We start from the raw sequence: 22,505 nt of genomic DNA, 5'->3' as shown, positions 1-22,505 counted from the left end.
TCCATCACCAACTCCTGGAGTTTACTCAAACTCATGTCCATTGAGTTGGTGATGCCATCCAGGCATCTCATCCTCTGTCGTCACCTTCTCCTCCTGCCCCCAATCCCTCCCAGCATCAGGGTCTTTTCCAATGAATCAGCTCTTCGCATGAGGTAGCCAAAGTATTGGAGTTTCAGCTTCAGCATCAGTCCTTCCAATGAACACCCAGGACTGACCTCCTTTACGATGGACTGGTTGATCTTGCAGTCCAAGGAACTCTCAAGAGTCTTCTCCAACACCACAGTTCAAAAGCATCAATTCTTCGGCACTTAGATTTCTTCACAGTCCAACTCTCACATCCATACACGACCACTGGAAAAACCACAGCCTTGACTAGACAGACCTTTGTTGGCAAAGAAATGTCTCTGCTTTTTAATATGCTATCTAGGTTGGTCATAACTTCCCTTCCAAGGAGTAAGCGTCTTTTAATTTCATGGCTACAGTCACCATCTGCAGTGATTTTGGAGCCCCAAAAAATAAAATCTGACACTGTTTCCACTGTTTCCCCATCTATTTCCCATGAAGTGATGGGACCAGATGCCATGATCTTAGTTTTCTGAATGTTGAGCTTTAAGCCAACTTTTTCACTCTCCTCTTTTACTTTCATCAAGAGAATTTTTAGTTCCTCTTCACTTTCTGCCATAAGGGTGGTGTCATCTGCATATCCGAGGTTATTGATATTTCTCCCGGCAATCTTGATTCCAGCTTGTGCTTCTTCCAGCCCAGCGTTTCCCATGATGTACTCTGCATATAAGTTTAATAAGCAGGGTGACAGTATACAGCCTTGATGTACTCCTTTTCCTATTTGGAACCAGTCTGTTGTTCCACGTCCAGTTCTAACTGTTGCTTCCTGACCTGCCTAACTACTGCACAATTGTACTCATCTCACACGCTAGTAAAGTGATGCTCAAAATTCTCCAAGCCAGGCTTCAGCAATACGTGAACCGTGAACTTCCAGATGTTCAAGCTGGTTTTAGAAAAGGCAGAGGAACCAGAGATCAAACTGCCAACATCATCAAAAAGGCAAGAAAGTTCCAGAAAAACATCTACTTCTGGTTTATTGACTATGCCAAAGTCTTTGACTGTATGGATCACAATAAACTGTGGAAAATTCTGAAAGAGATGGGAATACCAGACTACCTGACCTGCCTCTTGAGAAACCTATATGCAGATCAGGATACGAGGTAAAGATCTACAATTCATAGCCGTCATTCCTTTTCACCTTTGGAAAGAACTGACTATCAAATAAGTCATTGGAAAAACACTGATTTCTTTTAGATAAACCCTCATTCTGAATAAATAACTTTTGTTTCACATTTTAAGAACAGATTTTCTTATACTTAAATTTTTCAACTGCTTCAGTTAGAAAGTACTATAGTTTTAAGATTAATGAAACATTTATAATGTCTGAATTATGCATGTATATTATATTTATGTATACTTTAGTATATGCTATATACAGTATATTTATGACTAAATGTTGCAATCATTATAACCCTAAAACTGTTCCATTATGCCCCCTGTCTTATGTGGTTTAGCACTCTGCATTCCTAAGAAGTTCATTCACGCATAGAAATTCATTGACTTCACAACTCTATAAGGTAAATAAATTTTATCCCAAAGTGTGTGTGTGTATGTCACATTCTATGAGGTCAGTATTTTTCTCATACCAAAACCAGACAAAGACATTATAAGAAAACTACAGACCAACACCCCTTAGGAATACACATGCAAAAATCTTTACTAAGAAGACTAGCAATCCAAGCCAGCAACATACAGCATATCATATATCATGACCAAGTGTGATTTATCCAGGAATGAAAAGTTTAACATCAGAAAATCAATCAATACTTTAATAGAGTTAAAAAAAACACACAATCATCTTCATAGACTCAGCAGAAGCATTTAACAAAATGCGAAACATTTTCATGATAAAGATTGCAACCAGAAATAGAAAAGAGCGTCTCAACTTGACAAAAGCATCTATGAAAAACAAAGCTAATACCACCAATTTAGTGGTGAAAGACTGAACGCATTCCCCCCAAGATCAGGAACAAGACAAGTATATCTACTTTCTCTACTTTTATTTAACATTGTACTGGAAGTTCTAGCCAGGGCAATCATGGAAGTAAAAAATAAATAAATAAATAAATAAATAAATAAAAGAAACAGTGGTTGATAAGGAAGAAGTAACACTATTTCTTTGCAAATGACATGGTCTTGTATAAAAAAAATACTAAGGAAGCCACTAAAAAAAAAAAGATTATTGCTAATAAATGAATTCAGCAAGGTTGAAGGCTACAAGATCAATACACAAAAATCAGTTATATTTCTCTACACTAACAATGGACAGCAAGGATATCAAACCAGTCAATCCTAAAGGAAATCAACCCTGAATATTCATTGGAAGGACTGATGCTGAGGCTTCAGTACTTTGGCCACCTGGTGTGAAAAGTTGACACTTTGGAAAAGACCCTGATGCCGGGAAAGTTTGAGGTCAAGAGGAGAAGCGGATGACAGAAGATGAGATGGTTGGATGGCATCACTGACTCAATGGACATGAGTTTGTGCAGTCTCAGGGAGATTAAGTAAAGGACAGAGGTGCCTGGCATGCTGCAGTTCATGGGGTTGCAAAGAGTCAAACATGACTTAGCAACTGAACACCAACACTAACAATGAAAAACCCAAAAATGAAATCAAGAAAATAATTTCATGTACTATAGTACCAAAAAGACTGGAATACATAGGAATTAATTTTGAAAAAGAACTGCAAGACCTATACACTGAAAACTATAACACATCATTGGAAGAAATTAAGGATGACCTAAGGAAATGGAAAGAAACCCATGTTCATGGATCAGAAGACTTCATATTGTTAAGATGGCAATGTTCCTCAAATCAATCTCCAGATTCAATGCAATCCCTAACAAAATCCCAGCTTAAAAATAACAAACTTATTCTAAGAGTTATATAAGAAAAACAAGGGACCCACCAAAACAATCTTTTTAAAAGAACAACAAAATTGGCGGACCTACATTTCAGAATTTCAAATTTTATTACAAAACTAATTAAGACAGTGTAGTATCACCATTAGGACAGACACTTAGATCAACTGAACAAAACTGAGCATTTAGGAATTAATCTTTATATTTGTTTATGGTCAACTGATTTACGCCAGGGGTGTCAGTGAGAAAAAAATTATCTTTTCAACAAATGGTGTCAGGACAACCAGGTATCCACAGACACAAGAATGAAGTTGGACCTTCACCTTACACCATGCACAAAAATGCACTCTCAACATAGATCAGAGACTTAAATGTAAGAGCTAAAACTATAAAACAATTAGGAGAAAACACAGGAGTGAATCTTTGTGGGTTAGGCAGTGGTTTCTTAGCTACAACACCAAAAGCACAAGTGACCCAAAATCCAAACAGATAAATTGGACTAGAGCAAAATAAAAAAGAATTTTGTGCTGCAAATGATACCATCAAAGAAATGAAAAGATAATTCACAGAATGGGAGAGAATATTTACAAATCATATACCTCACGTCATTCAATAATTAAGAGACAATCCAAACTTTTTAATGGGCAAGGAAGAAGATACACATATGGCCAACATGCTTATTCATCCCTGGGGAAACAGAATCACAATCACAGTGAGATACCACTTCACATCCACAAGGATGGCCATAATCAAAAAGACAAACAGCGAGCGTTGGCGTGGATGCTGGTGAGAATGTAAAATGGTGCAGCCACTGTGGAAAACAGTTTGGTTGTTTCTTAAAATATTAGGCAGAGAGTAACCATGTGACCCAACAATTTAACTCCTAGGTATATACCCAGCGAATTAAAAAACTATGCCCACACAAAAAGCTGTGCCTGAATGTAGACAGCAAATATTATTCGTAATAGGCAAAAAGTGGCAACAACCCAAATGTTCATTAAATGATGAACAGATAAACAAAATGCTGTCTAGTCACACCATAGAAATTCAGCAACAAAAAGGAATGAAGATTGACAAATGCTATACCATGAATGAGCTTTGAAAACATTATGGTAAATAAAATAAGCCAGTCACAAAAGACCACATGTTGCATGATTCGATTTGTATGAAGAGTCCAGAAAAGCTAAGTCTATGGAGACAGAAAAGTAGATTACCAGGAGGAAAGAGGAATGAGTGCTAACAAGTACTGGGTTTCTTATTGGGGGAAAAAATGTTCTAAAATTATAATGTGGTAAAAGCTACATAACTCTGTGACTATTCTAAAAAAAAATTAAAATGTACACTTTAAATGGATGAATTTTATGGCATCTTAATTATATTCCAATAAAGCTTATTTAACTTTTATGCAGAGTACATCATGAGAAACGCTGGGCTGGAAGAAGCACAAGCTGGAATCAAGATTGCCGGGACAAATATCAATAACCTCAGATATGCAGATGACACCACCCTTATGGCAGAAAGTGAAGAGGAACCAAAGAGCCTCTTGATGAAAGTAAAAGAGGAGAGTGAAAAAGTTGGCTTAAAGCTCAACATTCAGAAAACTAGGATCATGGCATCTGGTCCCATCACTTCATGGCAAACAGATGGGGAAACAGTGGAAACAGTGTCAGACTTTATTTTTTGGGGCTCCAAAATCACTGCAGATGGTGATTGTAGCCATGAAATTAAAAGACGTTTACTCCTTGGAAGGAAAGTTATGACCAACCTAGACAGCATATTAAAAAGCAGAGACATTACTTTGCCAACAAAGGTCTGTCTAGTCAAGGCTATGGTTTTTCCAGTGGTCGTGTATGGATGTGAGAGTTGGACTATAAAGAAAGCTGAGTGCTGAAGAATTGATGCTTTTGAACTGTGGTGTTAGAGAAGACTCTTGAGAGTTCCTTGGACTGCAAGGAGATCCAACCAGTCCATCATAAAGGAGATCAGTCCTGGGTGTTCATTGGAAGGACTGATGTTGACGCTGAAACTCCAATACTCTGGCCACCTGATGCGAAGAGCTGACTCATTGGAAAAGACCCTGATGTTGGGAAAGATTGAGGGCAGGAGGAGAAGGGGATGACAGAGGATGAGATGGTTGGATGGCATCACTGACTCAATGGACATGGGTTTGGGTAAACTGCAGCAGTTGGTGATGGACAGGGAGGCCTGGCGTGCTGCGGTTCATGGGTTCACAGAGTTGGACATGACTGAGTGACTGAGCTGAACTGAACTGAAAGCCATTAAAAAAGCAATGTATGCATTTTCCGCGTTGCTTATTTCATACCTTTCTTTGGCTTCCTTGAGGGCAATTTCAAGTCTCTCCACCTTCTGGTTTCCTTCCCTTAGACAATGCAGGAGCTGGCTCACAGTTAATTCCTCAAACTCCACATAATTCCTGGTACCTTCTGCAGATTTGCTCCTACATCAGGACAGCAAAAAGGTTTCTGAGAATATGAAAATGTTGGAGTCTAACAGTATTACTGGAACTAGTTAAAAGGAACAGCTTTCCAGAATATTCTCCTGTTAATTCTCATTTACAGACCAAGCATAGTTGGCCTGGTGACAACCAGAGCCTGGGTCCTCCATGCTGTCCGGGGAAGGAGTGAGGCTGATGAGTCAGCTCCCCTTACTCTGCACACGCTCACTCCCTCCATGTGGTCACAGTGTCCACGGCACCAGACCCCAGGACCCACAGAAGCAGTGGAGGAGACGGAGCCCCGGTTTTGGAGCCCTGCTTTCCTAGAGGACTCATCTCCAAGAGGACCACGGTCACACATGTGCTGCCTGTGGTGACATGCAGTCCACTGGTCTTTCTCCAACTTGACAGAAAATACCACATTCTTAAGTCAGGAGAAGAAAAAGCATTTTTGTTTTTGGTTTCTAATAACTAGAGTACAGAAATGTAGGCACTGTTGGTATGTCAAAATATATTTCTTGACTTCAAACTCAGATTAAATGAAGAGGCAGTTCAATGACGAAGAAAACCATGGCCATCACTGCAGTAACTAAACATTCTGGAAAGCTATGCTGATGCTAATAGCAGCTATGCCTTCAGTAACCTACCCAAGTTCACACATCTAACAAAGAGCCAGGATTCAGGATTCAATCCCAGTTCCAATCACCAAAGCTCAAACTCCAACCCCGGAGATCAATCTCTGACTCCTTAAAATACTTTCAAACACGGTAAAGAAGCTGTTATTAAAACACAGCTGTGTGGTCTAAAAGAAGAAGTGGTATTTACACAGCTATACATGAAGAGGAAGTGGCTTAGAAATTTCGAACATGCTTTCTTCCTTCCCACCACTTTCAGGAAAGTCTTCTGATATTAAAAAGGCAATATGGGGGGCAGGGGTAGTTATTTCTAATTAAAAAAGGGAGTAACTTTCATTTCTGCCAACTGCCCTGTTTGGTGAAAGAAATCTAATCCTGATTTTTTGCCTCATACAAGGGCTTGGCAGCATAACTGAGGAAAAAAAAAACATTTTTGTAAGTCCATTCATCAAGTTATAGAAAAAAGATATTAAAAGTCTCTGAAGGAAGAGATGCTTAGGGAAATTTCAGGTAAATCTTCTTAAGCAGATTCATACAGTAGTAACCTGCTTACCGGGGATGAGCTAATAGCACATTCTGGGTCACAGCTACTTGTAAGAGACTCAGGTGCCCAGACCCCCTGCCATGGCCTCCTTAAGGTCGCCCAACTATTTAAGATGGCTGTCTACTAGGCACAAGTCTACTGAAGATTCCCCAGGTACAATATCTGGACACTCTGAAAAAACAGCCATAACCCAGAGCAATTACAGTCATTGTTATGGAAGACTATCCTATATTAGCCACTTTGCCTTGTACTCAGGAATGAACAGGGAAGAGAAAAAGGAAACATCGTCCTTATCAGCTGGGAAGCCTAGTCCGGGGCAGACTGCACTCGTAAACACATGAGGAAACATGGGTCTCTTAACTGAGAACCAGCTTGTTTTCACTTCTCACCTGATGGCGATGAAACACCTCTACACAGAGTGGTGAGGGGTTAGTTAGCCTACCAAGGCACCAAACATAGTTTTTATTCTCTACCACTGGGCTGCAACAATAAATATGAATAGCATTCAAACTAAACATTCTGGAAAAGCCCCAGTGTAAATCAGTAAGTGGCTTTTTCAGCCCACCATGTTTGGCCTCTCAGGGGTGAGGGCAAAGTGACAAGACTGCCCAGCGTGCCTGTCTGATAGCCTGACTCTGTCTTCACATACCTGTCAACAGAATGAGTTCTTGTGGGCCTAGGACTTGTCTTGATTTCTTTTGCTGCCACATCTGCTTCGCCCTCCTGTAAAAGCAGAAATGAGAGAGGTTTAACATAGCATGCCTGCAAGACAAATTCTCCAGCAAAAGAGAAAAAGGTGAAAGATCAAGAATTTGGATGACACATAACCCAAGGAATCTACCAAACATAGAAACATGAGATGCTTCAATTCAGTCACTCAAATGGAATGGAAGTTTATCCTTCCCTCAACCTGCATGCCCTGTCAGGATTATAAATATCCAGATGAAGACGAGAAGGCCAGGCTCCTCTCATTCAGCACAGTCATCCTGACCCCACATACAGGAAAGCTTATCTCGTCTCTCTCTCTCGCTCGTTGGCAGTTCCCTTGTCTACAAGTTAAGGTCACACACAGCTAATGACAATTCCACATACTTTTCCCACACACTCCTTCAAAATGCAAAATGTGGGACTTCCCTGGTGGTCGAGTGGTTAAGAATCTACCTGCCAATGCAGGACACGGGTTCAATCCCTGGTCCAGAAAAATTCCACATGCTGCAGAGCAACTGGGCACATGTACCACAACTCCTGAGCTCACTCACCTAGAGCTTGTGTTCCACAACAAGAGAAGCCACTGCAAAGAGAAGAATCGCTCCCACTCGCTGCAACTAGAGAAAGCCTGTGCACAACCACAAAGACCCAGAGCAGCCAGAAATAAATAAATAAATCTGAAAAAATAAAAAAATAAAATGCAAAATGCTAGAACTTGCTGAAGCCACTTGGAAAGAAGGCTGTCTTCTGTGGCCAAGGCTCACAAAGTGAAAGGCTGGCTCCCATTGAATTGAAATTCATCTGCTTCTTGGGTCACTTAGGGAACAGGGGGCGCTAAGACCACTTCAATGATTTGAAAAACATTTCTAGTCCAGTGAGCTAGTGGAAAAATACAGAGGTGGTTCTAGATAATTTTGTATGCACACACTGTCCCTAAGTCTTGGGCAGTGTTTTTCTGTTCATAGGAGCAAGGCAAGAAAAACATGTTTACACTAGAAATAACTGTCACTCATCAGTGAGGGAGAACATTATGGTAACTATGCACCCCAAAGAAAGAAGCCTCATTTGTAAACTTCTGATACGCTCCTTAGACTTCCTGAATTTTATCAGTTATTTGCAGAAGGTGAAAGCTCTTTGATCAATGTTTTCATAATCTTTGCTCGTGTGCAGAATGAGTGCTCTGACACAGGGTACCTCCTGATTAGGATTTTCTCTTGACTCCAGCCCCTATTCATCTAAAATTTCTGAGGGGTGTGGGTGGCAGGGTTATTAACAGCCATTTTCCATTTCTGTTCATCTTTAGCGCAGCAGATTAATGATAAAGTGAAGAGAGTCATGCTCTGGTGTTTCAGACAGATCCAGTAGTTGAGTTTTTTGTAAGGTGCACTTTCACCCCACCTCACCCCCACTTGTCTACATGGAGGGTTTTCTCTTCCAGAGACACAGTTAAGCTCTCTTCCTGTATCAGACGTGTGCTCTGACACAGCTGGGCTGACTGTACAGTGGAGGACTGTACCCTCCTGTGCCTGTCTCCCTCAATCTGTATTCCGTTTATTTTTCTAGTAGCAAAGAAGGAGGTTTCCCTTCTAGCAGGACTGCCCACACACCAGCTACCCGCCGACACATGCTTCTCATCAGAACAGGCCAGCCTGTGCTGCCTTGCTCAGCTCGCTTCATTTGGGGCTGCACATAAAAGCCAGTAAGATAATGCTGGCTTCAGAATCTGTCCTCGGCGCTTCCCTAGCAGCTGCTATTGGAGCGGAGGGAGAAGCCCGGGTATTCCCTGGGGCTACACCCAGAGCACCTCTGCTCCTGCTTTTCTCCACTTCTTATTTTTAATATGCCTACGTTCCTCATAGGACTTGTCTGAAAAGAGGATTCTATGATTACTAAGTGGCGAGCCTTTGATTTTACTGCATCTGATCATGATTCTGCTTACCTAAGTGAAATGCTGAACACAGCTTTGAAACCTGGGCTGAACAAGTTTATACTTTTTTTTTTCCTTTTTAGGTCAGATAAATTATTCAGGATGTACTGGGGGAAAAAAAGGACTATCTCTCCAGTCATAAAAGGTAATCAGTATTTTCCATTTCAGCTGTGATAGCCACAAGCATGATGTTTTATATTTATGCTGACTACGCTGAAATTTCCCCACTGTTTGGCTTTCCCATGTTGAAAGGAAGCAGTGATATTTCTAGCAGTTGTCCAGGTGAGGTTTTATAATTTGCTTAAGACAAAACCAAAACCAACACACTTACAGCCATCCTGATTTCAACAAAGGAGTCTTCGGAGGAGCCGCTTGAATTCAGCTTGAGTTGTAATTCAGACACGATGCCCAGAAGATCTGCCTTTTCAGCTTGGAGGCGTGCCACCTGGGTCTTCAGCTGTTCCACTTCTTGTTCCACTTCTGCCTTGGGGACCTTGGGGTCCCCAGTGATGTCCTGGAAACAATGTGGAGCAAAGTGAACGAATGACTCAAGCCAAGGACTCTGCCATCAAACTCAAGTGCCTCTATACCTCCTGGTAAGAGAGCTGTGCTTCACAGTAGGGAATTCTAGCTTTTCCTCGGCAATTTATTTTGATATACCATTTAAAAAGGAAAAATTTACTTTGTCGTGTGCAAATAATAGGAAGTTAAACTCATGACAAGCAAGGTTTCCTCAATATGTTGAAAGAAATAACCTGATTATCATGAAAATAACCAACCAGACTTTGGCAATGGTTGACTAGTAAACTACAGCCCCAAATCCCAGAAAATAAGGATAAAGAACTGCCACAACTCAACCTCTTCCTTTTTTTTTTTTTCTCCTTCCACCCCCTCTCTCCTCATACTTGTCATTTCTGCCTACAAGCCAAAGCATCAAGGGCATGACAGTATGGTGATGGCAAAACACAATGAAAGGTCCAAAATCCTCCCAGCCATGTAGGTTGGTTGTTACAATATTTTATGCTGGTGTTTTAAGGTTGCTAAAGGTAAATCTGGTGAGAAATAAGAAAACTGAAAATTCAGAGGCTGGTACCAAGGGTGGAAAATTAATTTTGGCCTCTACAAACATTAACGGGCTTCCCTTGATAAACTAACAAACATTAATATTTTCCTAATGTCGAGTACCTGTTGTGTTCATCCTGTTGCAATTACCACATATGACAAAGTCATAAAAGAAAGAGCTTGCTAACATGTGGTGTTTTTACTCGGGAGAAGGGAGAACAGACTCCAGTCCACACTCTGCTAATCAGAGCATGTGTTGCCTTGAACAGATTCCCTTAACGTCTTGGCTTCAGTTTTCTTGGATCAGAAAGACTTGGTATCATGCTGTCTCTGTGGCCTCATCTAGCTGTAACCTTGGCCTCCTGATTTCTTCCCTCACGGCTCTTATAAACATGGCACCACCAGAAATATGTATACTTGAGATTACCAGAGGACTGCAACATTGAAAATTCAACCCCCTCTCCCGCACGCCCCCCCCCCCCCCCCCCAACAAACACCCTCTGACAGATTTTGTAAGGAATGGTAAACAGGCCCAAAGGCTCATAGTAGAACCAAAAAATAATCAGAAAGGCATGTGTATGGATCATAAACCAGCTAGTCTGTGAAGTGTTAAGAGAGTGAGAGCTAGGTAGTAATTGGCACATGGAAGAGCCCATCACACCAGTGGAATCACGCTCTGCCTTCTTCTGGACCATCCCCTTGCCAGGAAACTCTCATAGGCTTTAGGAAAAAGCAACTCCTAAAACTGAAGAGTTAAGTCTGCAAGGAAAAGCTCAAAGTTTGTACAGTCTCTCCTGCTAATGATTCAGACCACAGAAATGTATATTTAAAGGCATAAAAGTGAAAAAAAGGAAAGGTACTGCCTAGTTGGAACCAGGAAGCAAGCAGGCAAGGGGAAGACTATGCCCTGTGAGAAACCTTCACATCCACTCTCTTGACCTTCCTGAGGACACTGAGTGGAATGGATAGAAGTCCATTCCTTCCACATCTTTCCACAAAGGAAGGAAACAGAGTTTTAAACAAGTGCCTGAGGACCAGGGATATAAGGCCATGACTCTTGAGTCTCAGAAGTCAGGTTAATTTTCTTTTTCACAATTGTGTGGATCTCTTCTTCATCCTCAGGCTTCCCTGGTGGCTCAGACAGTAAAAAAACCTGCCTGCAATGCAGAAGACCCGTATTTGATTGATGGGTCAGGAAGATCCCCTGGAGAAGGGAATGGCAACCCACTCCAGTATTCTTGGGTGGAGAATCCCATGGAGCCTGGGCACACAGAGGAGCTTACAGTGCATGGGGTTGCAAAGAGTCAGATACTACTGAATGACTAACACTTAATTATCCTTGGGAAATTATGGATCTGCAAAACACCTTGTGAGGTGACACTTAAAACTTCTCTTCATTTCACTGTTTAGGCTCTGTCCATCATCTTCCTGGATGAAACTCCCAGGGTTTGTTCTCTGGGATCTCAAGGCCAACTAAATTATTTCTATCTTTCATCACTTTTTGAGCACTTAGCATTGATTAGCCTTTGGGAAACAATTTCCCTTTTTCTGTGCTTCTATTGTCTTGGAAATGTGCCCAGGCTGATATGTCATTTTATAATACAAAACAAGTCTAATGACCTTTGCCTGGCAATTTGTAGTTAAAAGTCAAAAAGGATTCTTTAGACATCTGTATACCTATGGTGGCTTCCAAGGTGGCACTAGTGATAAAGAACCTGGCTGTCAATGCAGGAGATGTAAAAGATGTGGGTTCAATCCCTGGGGAAGATCCTCTGGAGAAGGAAATAGCAACCCACTCCAGTACTCTTGCCTAAAGAATCCCATGGACAGAGGAGTCTGGCGAGCTATAGTCCATAGTGTCGCAAAGAGTCAGACAGGACTGAAGTGACTTCAGTTCAATTCAGTCACTCAGTCGTGTCCGACTCTTTGCGACCCCATGGACTGCAGCACGCCAGGCTTCCCTGTCCATCACCAGCTCCCGGAGCTTGCTCAAACTCATGGCCATCAAGTCGGTGACTTACCACCGCACAAACCTATGGCTGATTCATGCTGATGTTATGTCAGAAACTAACACAAATTGTAAAGCAATTATCCTTTAATTAAAAATAAATAAAAGGAAAAAAAAAAGGATTCTTTAGAGATCACCACGATGTCTGTGAAAAGTGAAGTCGATTAGTCATTTCCGACTCTTTAGCCTACCAGGCTCCTCTGTCCATGGGATTCTCCAGTCAAGAATACTGGAGTGGATTGCCATTTCCTTCTCCAGGGGATCTTCCCGACCCAGGAATAGAACCCGGGTATCCTACATTGCGGGCAGATGCTTTACCCTCTGAGCCACCAGGTCTGTAATTCAGTGAAATCAGGACAGAATCAGTCATACCTCAGCCTCACCCTGAGGGTTGGAAGGCAGGTCTCAGTGGAAACTCCCTGCTCCTTCCCTGTGCCTCACAGAACACGGGGGGCAACCCTGATGGCTGGAGGGGGTCGGGGGGGCGGTGCCTGCAGAAGCAGCAGCAAAGACAGGTCAGCATGAGTGAGTGAGAGGCCTTGAGAGCTTCAGTAAATCAGGAAGATGAGAGGCTAAATTAAAAACAAACAAACACACACCTCAAGTGGTCCATGAAACAAAAATTAAAAGAGGTGGGGGGCAGGTGGGGGCCTGGAAGGCACAGCTTGCAGAGAAAAAACTGATGACCAAGGGTTTTAAAGAATCCTCAGTGTCTCTCTGTCCCAAGGACTCATTTCTGAGTCCTGCCTATAGTTTGCTTCAACGGATCCTCTACACTGAAAGAAGCTGTCCAGAGCTCCAGCTTCTAGTCTCAACTTCTTTCAATACTGGGACCTTTCTGGAAAACCTACAGGACTTTTCATTCACATCTTCGATACCTGTTCTCAAGGGTATCAAAGCACATTTCTCAGGTTCTTTGAGTTAGTGGAAATGTGGCAACCTTACAGCTTTATATCACACGATATAACATCTGTCAAACCATTTTTCAAAAGTAAATGTAAAACACAAAGTGAGGAATCTACTGTAGATGGAGAGAAAGGACAAGGTCAATAAGTGAAAATTCTGAGAGATAGATTTTAAAAATGTAATTCTATATCAAGGACTAAAGACCAACATTTGAATGGTTCTAAGCAGAGGTCTTTCTGTACCATCTACAATGAATACAAAATATTGATTTATAACCATAACACTCTTTTGACTATAATCAATAAGGTCAAAGTTTGACCCATTTCTTTCCTTCACCAGAGATTACACATGACCCTTAAAATTGCAACCAATCTTCTCATCACTATTCTTTCAAGATAATGCAAGCATCTAGCTGGAACTGGGAAAGTTTTGATCTCGAAGTCTAGACAAGTAAGATCCCACTACAAATACGAACATAATAAAATTACAGCTGATCAGTCCACTCACCTCAAATGCCCTTTCAGTTTTCCCTGTTAATTTTCCAAGTTCTTGCTTCAGTTTTTCATTTTCAAGGCTCAGTGCCGTTAAGCGCTCTTTGGCTTCTTTGCTCTGAGTCTCAAAATAAAGGCGTTCTTCCTTCTGCTTCTCTGTCCAAGCTGAAAGCTCCTCAAATCGTCCTTTCATAGCTTGATTGTTTAGCTTCATGGATTCTGCATGGGGTTCAGAGAGAGAGGTCAAAACACCAGGGGACTGGACTTGGGGTCATGAAGAGAACCTCCCCATAGATCACCTCACTACGTAGCTCTGAACATCAAAATGCCAGGGTTGGCGTGGGCTCCAGGGTCAGCTGGAAAGACTACATAGCAAAATGAGTAGTTCATGCTTTCAAACAGGACTACAAGGTCTAATGTCACCAACTGCCCTTAAGACTCTCAAGAAAATAAAATTGATTTTATTGATTTATTTTAACAAAATGTCTATTAATAACTAGCTAGACTGAGGTCCATTACTCCTGGATTCCAATACTAGTTCTGCCAAAAGCCATGGCTAGAGATATTAGAATCCTTTCTCTTAAGGTAATATTTAGGACTAACTGTAATAATAGCAGCCTTTTTATTTTTCCTTTTAAACTTAAGGCTAAATGTCATTCTGCCATTTCTCAGAGATACGTAATTTTATTCTTACCTGCATCCAAAAGTAAACAATGGGAACAGCTTTAGCCTTGCTGTTTTTAGTCACTAAGTCATGTCCAATTCTTTTGTGACTCCAAGGACTATAGCCCACCAGGCTTCTCTGTCCATGGGATTCTCCAGGCAAGAATATTGGAGTGAGTTGCCATTCCCTTCTCCAGGGGATCGTCCTGACCCAGGGATCAAACCCACATCTCCCACATTGGCAGACGGATTCTTTACCACTGAGCCACCCGGGAAGCAGTTTTAGTCTGACTAAGAGCTAATCGTGTGCTCTATCTCTCCCCAAGGAACCAGGTGCAGAGAAAGGGATTCACCTACAAGCTATTACCAAGGGACTGTGTTCCCAAAGGCCATGGGTGAATGGAGAAACACGGGGCTGGGTGTTGCTTACCTTTCAACTGATGGTTCTCGATTAGAAGCTCTCTCATCTGCTGCAGCAGCTCGTGTGGGGTGAACGTGTCCAGGTTTGGGTGAGCCAGATTGGGGGGTCCATTTCCTGTGGTTTCGTTGGGGCTGTCCCCCTTCTCAGTCAGGCAGCTAAGCGGTTGGTGGGACATGGCAGCAGTTGCTACGGAAAAATCACAAACTGAAAATATAACCATCTCCCACCACACTGGGTCCTCAGGAGTTCACAAACCCATATGCAAGTCCTAAGAAGTATTCTAGAAGGGGCTGACTTTCTTTCCCATTACATTTTGAACAATCTTGATTCTTTCTTTCAAACAAGAAAGATACATCCTTGCTTCAGTCTGTATGTATGTGTCTGTGTATAAAGGGGTACAGTGAGGAGCTGGGGGGTGGAGGAGGAAGAGATGGGAATTATATCAAGATGGTAAGAAATCCTAACGTGAGGCGTTCAAGAGGGTTTTTGTATGTATTTGTAGATGTGGGCAAAGGATTATTAAGTTGATTTTTTTCCCAGAAAAATGTTTTAAGCTCAAATCTCCATATTTTGGGTGAACTGTATGGTATGTGAATTATATCTCAACAATTAACTGTTAAAAGAATCTCCATATTTTATTTCTTATATTTTTGGCTAAGAGGAAGGGGAGAAGTAACATATTTCAGATAATTACTATGTGCTCAATCGTCACACCAGAGTGTCAAGTTCTAATCCTCACTAAAACTCAACTAGATGGGTACTTCCTGGGTGACAGAGCTGAATTCACAGAGCTCATCCAAGGTCACTTAATGAGAGGCAAAATCGAGCATTAAGGATGATTCTAAAACCCAGCCCTGTCATACAATGAAGGTACCACTGAGTATCTAGGCTTTCATAGTTTACTTTTAGAAGCACACTAAAAAGACTAAGAAAACCTTGCTTAGTTCTTGCATATTCTGAGACTATTTTAAGCATATAATTTGTAAAGGGGTCACTGTGGCCACAAATAAAATGCAGGGTTAGTTGCTCAGTAGTGTCCGACTCTCTGTGACCCCCGGGACTGTAACCTGCCAGGCTCCTCTGTCCATGTGATTCTCTAGGCAAGACTACTGGAGTGTGTATGCCCTTCCCATAGATAAGATAGATGGGTATATCCCAACTGTATTTTTGTATGGCCTACCACCTCAGCAGGCACAGAAATCAAAGACTGTGGGCAAACATTTTCTTTTCCACATTTCACAAAGATGATTCGTCCTTTCATGAGGCACTGCAGAGTCACTGGAAGCTGACGGGAGAGAAGTGCTCTCTCATCTAGCGCTGTATCACAACCTCTGGGTGTGGGCTCTAGATGAGCATGGAAGGCCGCTGCACTCAACTTACCCAAAGTGCAGATTCTACTTTACCCCTCCATCCTGCACTACCAGCAATCTTAAACAAATAACTAAGGCTTCCAGAAGGCTTTTCCCCCCTACTTCTTAGCAATGAATTGCTTACAAACAGGTTACTACTAACTTACATTTTCACTGTGTCCCAAGAACCACATTCCTATTAAGTAGCTCCCACATGTGCCAAAGGAACCTGGCACTGCTGGCAGGCGGGCCAAGTATACACAACTGTGTCTTTAAGAGACTACCAGGGACACTTTGGTTATGGTTTTTGTTAAGTTCCTCAATGTGTGAGGGGAGAAGCTGGGGAAAGTACCAGCTATGAGTGCTCGCACGTGAATGCAACAAACCCTCGGAGCGCAGAGCACTGCTTCCTCCCCACTCTGGCAGGATGCAATTCCTGGGCTCTCTGGAGCCTTCCCAGAACTGAGAGTCTGGTGACCTGCTCTTGGTCTAAAGGCACCTAGAGGACTAGAGACAGTGCAAGATACCTGTAGGACTACTGAGAGGAGAGCGGGCCCTGGCCCTGGTGGCCTGCTGACTTCTCTAGAGCAGCCTGCACAGGAAAGGCATCCTTGGAATTCTTTAATGAGGATGGCAGTTCTATGAAGTGTTAAACACGGATAAAGCATTCTGAGTCTTTTCAAAGCAGCTGCGTTTTACATATCCTGATTTATTTAGAAAGAGGTACACTGCCGAAGTGTGCTGTCTCTAGGCATGAGGTGACCAGAAGAGACTGCTTTTGTTTTCCCCAATAAAATTATTTGGGTTATTTTTCATAAAATAATTTGGATGATAATAATTTGGAAAAAGCCAGTTTCTGGCTTTCCCTAAAACTCACTTTTTCACAGAACTATGCTGGAGCTGAAATTTCATAAAAATGGGTTTTTACTAAATAAAAAGTGCTCCTATCTATTTTGCAGAGAATTCTAAATACCTGACAAAGGCAAAATCCTTGTAACATGTTTTATTCACTTGTCAATATTAAATTTCCTCAAGTTTTCAAGGATTAGACTATACTTTTCAAAAGTAAAAGGAAACATTTAACAGATTTTTTTAAAAAAAGTATCTAAAGCAGAGGGAAAGATGAGGAGGGGAGGGGATGGATGAAGAGAAGGGAGGAGAAAGGAGGGAAGGGGAGGGGAAGAGGTACTGTTCCTTTTCATCCTTGACTTTTTGTTTTATCTCCACCAAGACTTGAGGCACAACCATAACAGTTAAAACCAGTTCTACTTACTGACTTTCTGGTTGCCCAGGTTTTAACAGGGCATGAGGGGGGAAAAAAAAAGCAGGGTTATAATAAGGGAGACAATACAAAAATAAACTGGAAGACACTAACCAGATGTGTGACCTTGAGAAGACCTCCTGTGATCATTTACTGACTTGTCTAGCAAATGATGATCATTTTGGTTGCTTTCAGTTCAAAAGAGCTATAAAAAGTATTCTTAAGGTTCTATCAAGATCACGGTCTAGTTCCCACTATCCAACACATATATCCCAGTACCCTCATGGCCATGCCGCCCTCTCTCACTAATACAAATGCCTGTCCCAATTATAGTGAATTCTTTGTTATGCGGCATTGCTAGAAAAAAATTATTCACTGCATTGTCTCTAGCACCTAGAACATTCCCAGAAATATACCCATCATAGCAATAAGAAGTTAGCATAAATGCCAAAGATAAGCATATAAATACTGGAACCAAACTTTTGCTAAAAGCAATTTAATTGATTTTTGGTGACTCAAAGTGCATTTTATGATTGTAAATATTTGGGGGGCCATCATTACAAGCTATCACAATACAGTGTATATATGAGATGTCTCCTGGTAAAATGTCAGTTAGAATGCCAGTTAGAAAAGCTGAATTCTCTAAATGTTTAGCATCCCCTTGAACTACTTTCAGTTGAGAAAATGCAGATAGGTTATAAATCCTTGCACACATACATCCTCAAAGGTTACAGAAACTGGACCTAAGCCATTTACTGCAAGGTTCTGCCTGTTTAGTAACTGAATTTCTCATAAAAACCCAACCAATCTGAATCAGAAATGCATCATTTCTAGGCAGAAGGGTGATTTAATAATTTAGCATTGATATGTCAAGATTTCACCAATGAGGAAGAATGGGAACTACCTGGAAGGTGGAAATCAAAAGCAAAATCTCTAGATTTTATTGCCAGATTTGCTATCTGAATTCTTGATTATAATAATCCTTCTTAATTCCAGAGGTCAAGTAATTATAGCAGTGACTTGGCTTTGTAGGCATGAGCTTGAACTGCATTCCTGAGTTGGTCTTAAAAATGGCCCAGCCCAACTTATTTGATGCAAGAATGTCCTGCTGGTTTCCACGGCAGATGGACATACAGACCAGGCTTGAATGACTTCAACGACAGAAAAAATGGGCACATGACTTTAGCAGGCAACTGCCCATTCTATTCCCGGATGGCTGTGACTGCCAGAAAGTCATTTTGTATCCAACAGAAATCTGCCTTATACTGACTTCCACCCACTGGACATCGGACCAGCAAGAATAGCACAGAATAAACCCATGCCCTTACCCTGGTGTGGCTGATTCTCTGAATTTGCTAAGTACTCACAGGTTCACCCCTCACATGCAAAAATTAGTTTTCAACAGTGAAAACCTATTTCCTGACCATAGAGAATAGCTGGCTATTGGAAAATTCTGGCTTGGCTTTTCAAGGGGATTGAGTAACACTCCAAGATTGCACCAACAAAATTCATCACAATCCTGGAAAGAGAACTCAAAGTACACATCCTATTAAGGGGCAAAAGAGGCCTTACCTTTTATGCCAGAAATGGTAGTCTGACTTTTGGACATACAGAAAATGGAAAAAGACTTAGCCTCATCTCCCAGGGCAGGAGCTATACTTGATGACTCCCATTTCCTCTTCCTGTGAGTCTAAAGGGTCACCCAGTCCTGTTACTTCCACTTCCTCTCAATCTCCACCAGCTTAGGTCAGGTCCTTCTTGTCTTATCTGGCCTACAGCAATGTTGTCCTCCACAGAGGAAAGGGCTTTTGTCTGTTCTGTTCACTGCACTGTCTCTAGCACCTAGAACATTCCCAGAAATATATGGGGGTTCAACAAATAGATGCTGAATGAATTTACATAGCTTCCTCCATGGTCTGACTCATCTCTTTCCATTGCAGCCCCACTACCTCCACGGTTTCTTCCCCAACACAAGAGCATCCTCCTACGTCCACCCTTCCCATACAGACAGAGCTTCAGCTCCCGAGCAAAACAAACATGGCCTTTCAGAGTCTGGCCCCCACTTACCCACCAGTACCATCTCCTGTCACCAACACCACTCATGCCTGGGGCACACTAAAAGAGTTCACAGTTCCATGCTTTTTGCTCTTCTATCCTTTCTCAAGATGCCTAGACTTGCTGTTACCCTGGCAAACGTCTACTGGACAGTTTAACGTCCAGCTCAAATAGATGTCTCACGTAAAAAAGACCTACGCTTTCCTCTGAGTACCCAATAGTGCTTTACATATTGGTTCTTTTATGCAAAGTACTGTATTATCCCATGCCAGTCAACTTTCCCATCAAACCTAAGTCAAGGTGTTTATTTTATTTTTCCTAGAGACTGGTACACTGAGAGCAGGCTCTCAGTAAACATTTGTTGAAATCAAATGAAACTATCAAGTGTTACGAGGTAAAAGCCTTACACTTGTAAAACACTTTCTGCTCAGTAGGCAACAAATCCAACATAACTAGTATTACGAGTTTTTCTACAGTTTTACAATGGCACTCATTTCCAGATTCTTGAACTAACTTATTTTGAAAATCAGTACTATTTTAAAAATATCACTACAAAGGTATCTGGGTGTCATTTCATAACACATATTTCATCATTCAACCCACATATACACATGTCAAAATGAAAAAGAAAACTTATTTTCTGAGTGAAACAGATTTTATTTAAAACACAGTTTAATTTCCCTCTTTTCCTTTGAATTTACTATTCCATAAATCTCAAAGAACATACCAAACACTCCAAGTCTTTATAAAATTCAGAAAGAGTGAGGCTTGGAGAAGAGAAGACTTCTGTGCCTCTACCTAAGGCGGGAGATCACATGGGAAGGTAAAACAATGACCAGTTCCTTTCAAAAATAAAGTCTGATTTTGTTTTTGGTTTTTTTTTTTGGTGTTCAGTCAGAGTACACAGCATAATATGCAACTTGTGGTCAGTTACCAAAAAATAAAAAGATACTACACCTGGCCAGTCCCCTCCCAAACTGGGCCTATCTTGGGGTGGGGGGAGGTGGCCAGGGCCCCGTTGCTCTTCTCTTCAGGCAAGGAGAAAGCATGAGAGGTTCTTCCGTTAATAATTGCTGTTGTTTAGGATTGCCCAGGCAAGGATAGTGGAGTGGGTTGCCATTCCCTTCTCCAGAAACCTGCATCTCCTGCACTGCAGGCGATTCTTTACCACGGAGCCACCAGGGAAACCCATTGTTAATAGTGCCGCTTGCTTAACCAGATCGAGCCTAGGCTTTTGATGTTCAAAGTTTCGGTTTCCCACTTCACCCTTAAGCAGTTCTGTGGCACATAATTTCCAACAACAGTTTTTCTGGTGGAGGGAGGAGCCTAGCTGGAGCCTGAGTTACATTTTCTCTTAGTGATGCTTACTGCCTACAGCTTACACAACAGAAACAACCCCTCTGGGGTTCTCGCTTCAGCAAATATTCATATTCTCTACGTATGTATCTATACCTACCCACACAAACACACACACAAGCTCCCCCAGACACAACGGTTTATGAAGATTCCTTTCAGCTGTTCAGTAATCCCATCACCTTAGAGCGCGGCCACTGGCGCTTTAGTGTACTGGGTCGTCTCGTGGAGCTAGTTTTTACGTCTTTCGAAGGTGTGTCCTTAACCCCTTCTCTTATAATGAGGAACTGGCTGTATAATCATCCCCAATCTGCGGAAGGATGTCACCCTTAAACCACCTTCATGACCTACAGAGGAAGTCACCTGCGGCCAGTCTGCGGGGGAAAAAAGGGGGAAGGGCGCTTTGGGATGGACGCCCCTGCTGCCCTTTGGCACCAGGTCAGGATCGCCAGGGCCTGGAAACCCTCCTAGCGAGCGCCGCCGTCCAACTGGAGGAGACGCCCCACCCTTCGCCACCCACGTCCCTACCGGCTCCGGGTCGCAGGGAAGGGGGCTTCAGAACAGCTTCCAGGGCGGAAAGGGAGACCCTGCCCGCCCCCTGCCCTGGCTCACCGGCGCGCGGGCTCCGGCCTCCCTCGGGTCACTGCTTCCTGGGCATCATTCCCGCTGGGAGAGGGCTCCGGACCCAGACGCAAAGGCCAAGCGGGGGACCGGCCGGGGCGGCGGCGGGGGTTGGCGAGCTGTAGGTTGATTTGCGGCCTCGCGACCCCGCCCAGCGCTGCTCAGCTGACCGCCGCGGCAGCCTCCCCACCTCCGCCCGGGAATTTCCCAGGCCCCGCCCTCAGGCCCGCCCCCGTAGGCCCCGCCCCAGCTCTCCGCCCCTCCTTTTTCCTCCACCAGCCCACATCCTCCCAATCCCAAGGCTCGCTCACGGTCAGGGCCCCGACCCGGGTTAATGCGGACTGCGCCAAGGTGTTAGTGTGACGGCCGTGAAGGACGGGGTTAATTAAAGCAAACTGTTAAGTAAATGAAGTATGAGCAATCGGTCATCGTCGAAGGAGGGCCTTTTAGAAGTCGAGCCACAGTGGGTCGCTGCTGGAAAGAGGGAGATGAGCCTCTTGTTAAAGGACTTCCATTTAGATACAGTTAATTGAGCACGCACTGCTTTCCACCCAATTTTGCCCTTAAAACAGACTTTTAATTAAAAACACAGAGCCAGCAGGATGTTTCTGAGGCTTTTGTTGCCGGGGAACAGGCCAACCGTCGACATTGGCTCCAAATGCTCCAGACAGGTGGGATTACTGGATTAACCTGGATTGCATCTGAAAAGCAGTGGTACTGATTTACTGAACTAGGGGAGGGTGGATGCCTCTGGACTCGACCGAGTGAAATGGGAGGAAACAAGACACGGACGGAGGGAGAGCCGCCCAGGTTTGCAAACTAAGCACTGCGAGGGGGGATTAGCAAGGGCGCAGACACAGGCGTCTGATCCCAAGGTCAGGGGCTCCAAGCCAGTGCGGCCGGTTCTCCCGGTCACAGGCCTCCCGGGCAAGATCAGAAAACGAAAATTAAGGGAGAGAGGGCCTGGGGGCAGGTTTGTCCCGAAGACCAAGAAGGACATCACAAGAGAGAACTTAATTTATGAATGAAAAGGCTGACGCCGCTTAAATCAGCGGGATACCA

General features: G+C 42.8%; 1 protein-coding gene across 5 annotated transcripts in view; it reads right to left on the bottom strand.

The window, feature by feature from the left end:
* The window catches only part of OPTN (optineurin), a 40,137-nt gene extending 18,526 nt beyond the window's left edge, over positions 1–21,611 (bottom strand). For 4 of the 5 annotated variants that reach the window (XR_009690022.1, XR_009690023.1, XM_061126229.1 and 1 more), the window contains exons 1-6: positions 21,435–21,610; positions 14,814–14,990; positions 13,737–13,939; positions 9,585–9,767; positions 7,268–7,341; positions 5,308–5,442 (exon numbers count right to left, since the gene is read on the bottom strand). Coding sequence is in view for 3 of the 5 variants with exons in the window: in XM_061126229.1 (XP_060982212.1) it covers positions 5,308–5,442; positions 7,268–7,341; positions 9,585–9,767; positions 13,737–13,939; positions 14,814–14,979 (761 nt within the window). In the remaining 2 variants the exon portion in view is untranslated. Of the gene's footprint in view, positions 1–5,307; positions 5,443–7,267; positions 7,342–9,584; positions 9,768–13,736; positions 13,940–14,813; positions 14,991–21,434 lie in introns of all 5 variants that reach the window. The other variant, XM_061126230.1, reaches the window with a different exon arrangement.
* Positions 21,612–22,505: the final 894 nt, after the last annotated feature.

The sequence above is a fragment of the Dama dama genome, chromosome 23, assembly GCF_033118175.1.
Source record: "Dama dama isolate Ldn47 chromosome 23, ASM3311817v1, whole genome shotgun sequence".
NCBI lineage: Eukaryota > Metazoa > Chordata > Mammalia > Artiodactyla > Cervidae > Dama > Dama dama.
Note: the sequence above shows the minus strand (reverse complement) of the source record. Positions and strands in the feature narration are given on the sequence as shown.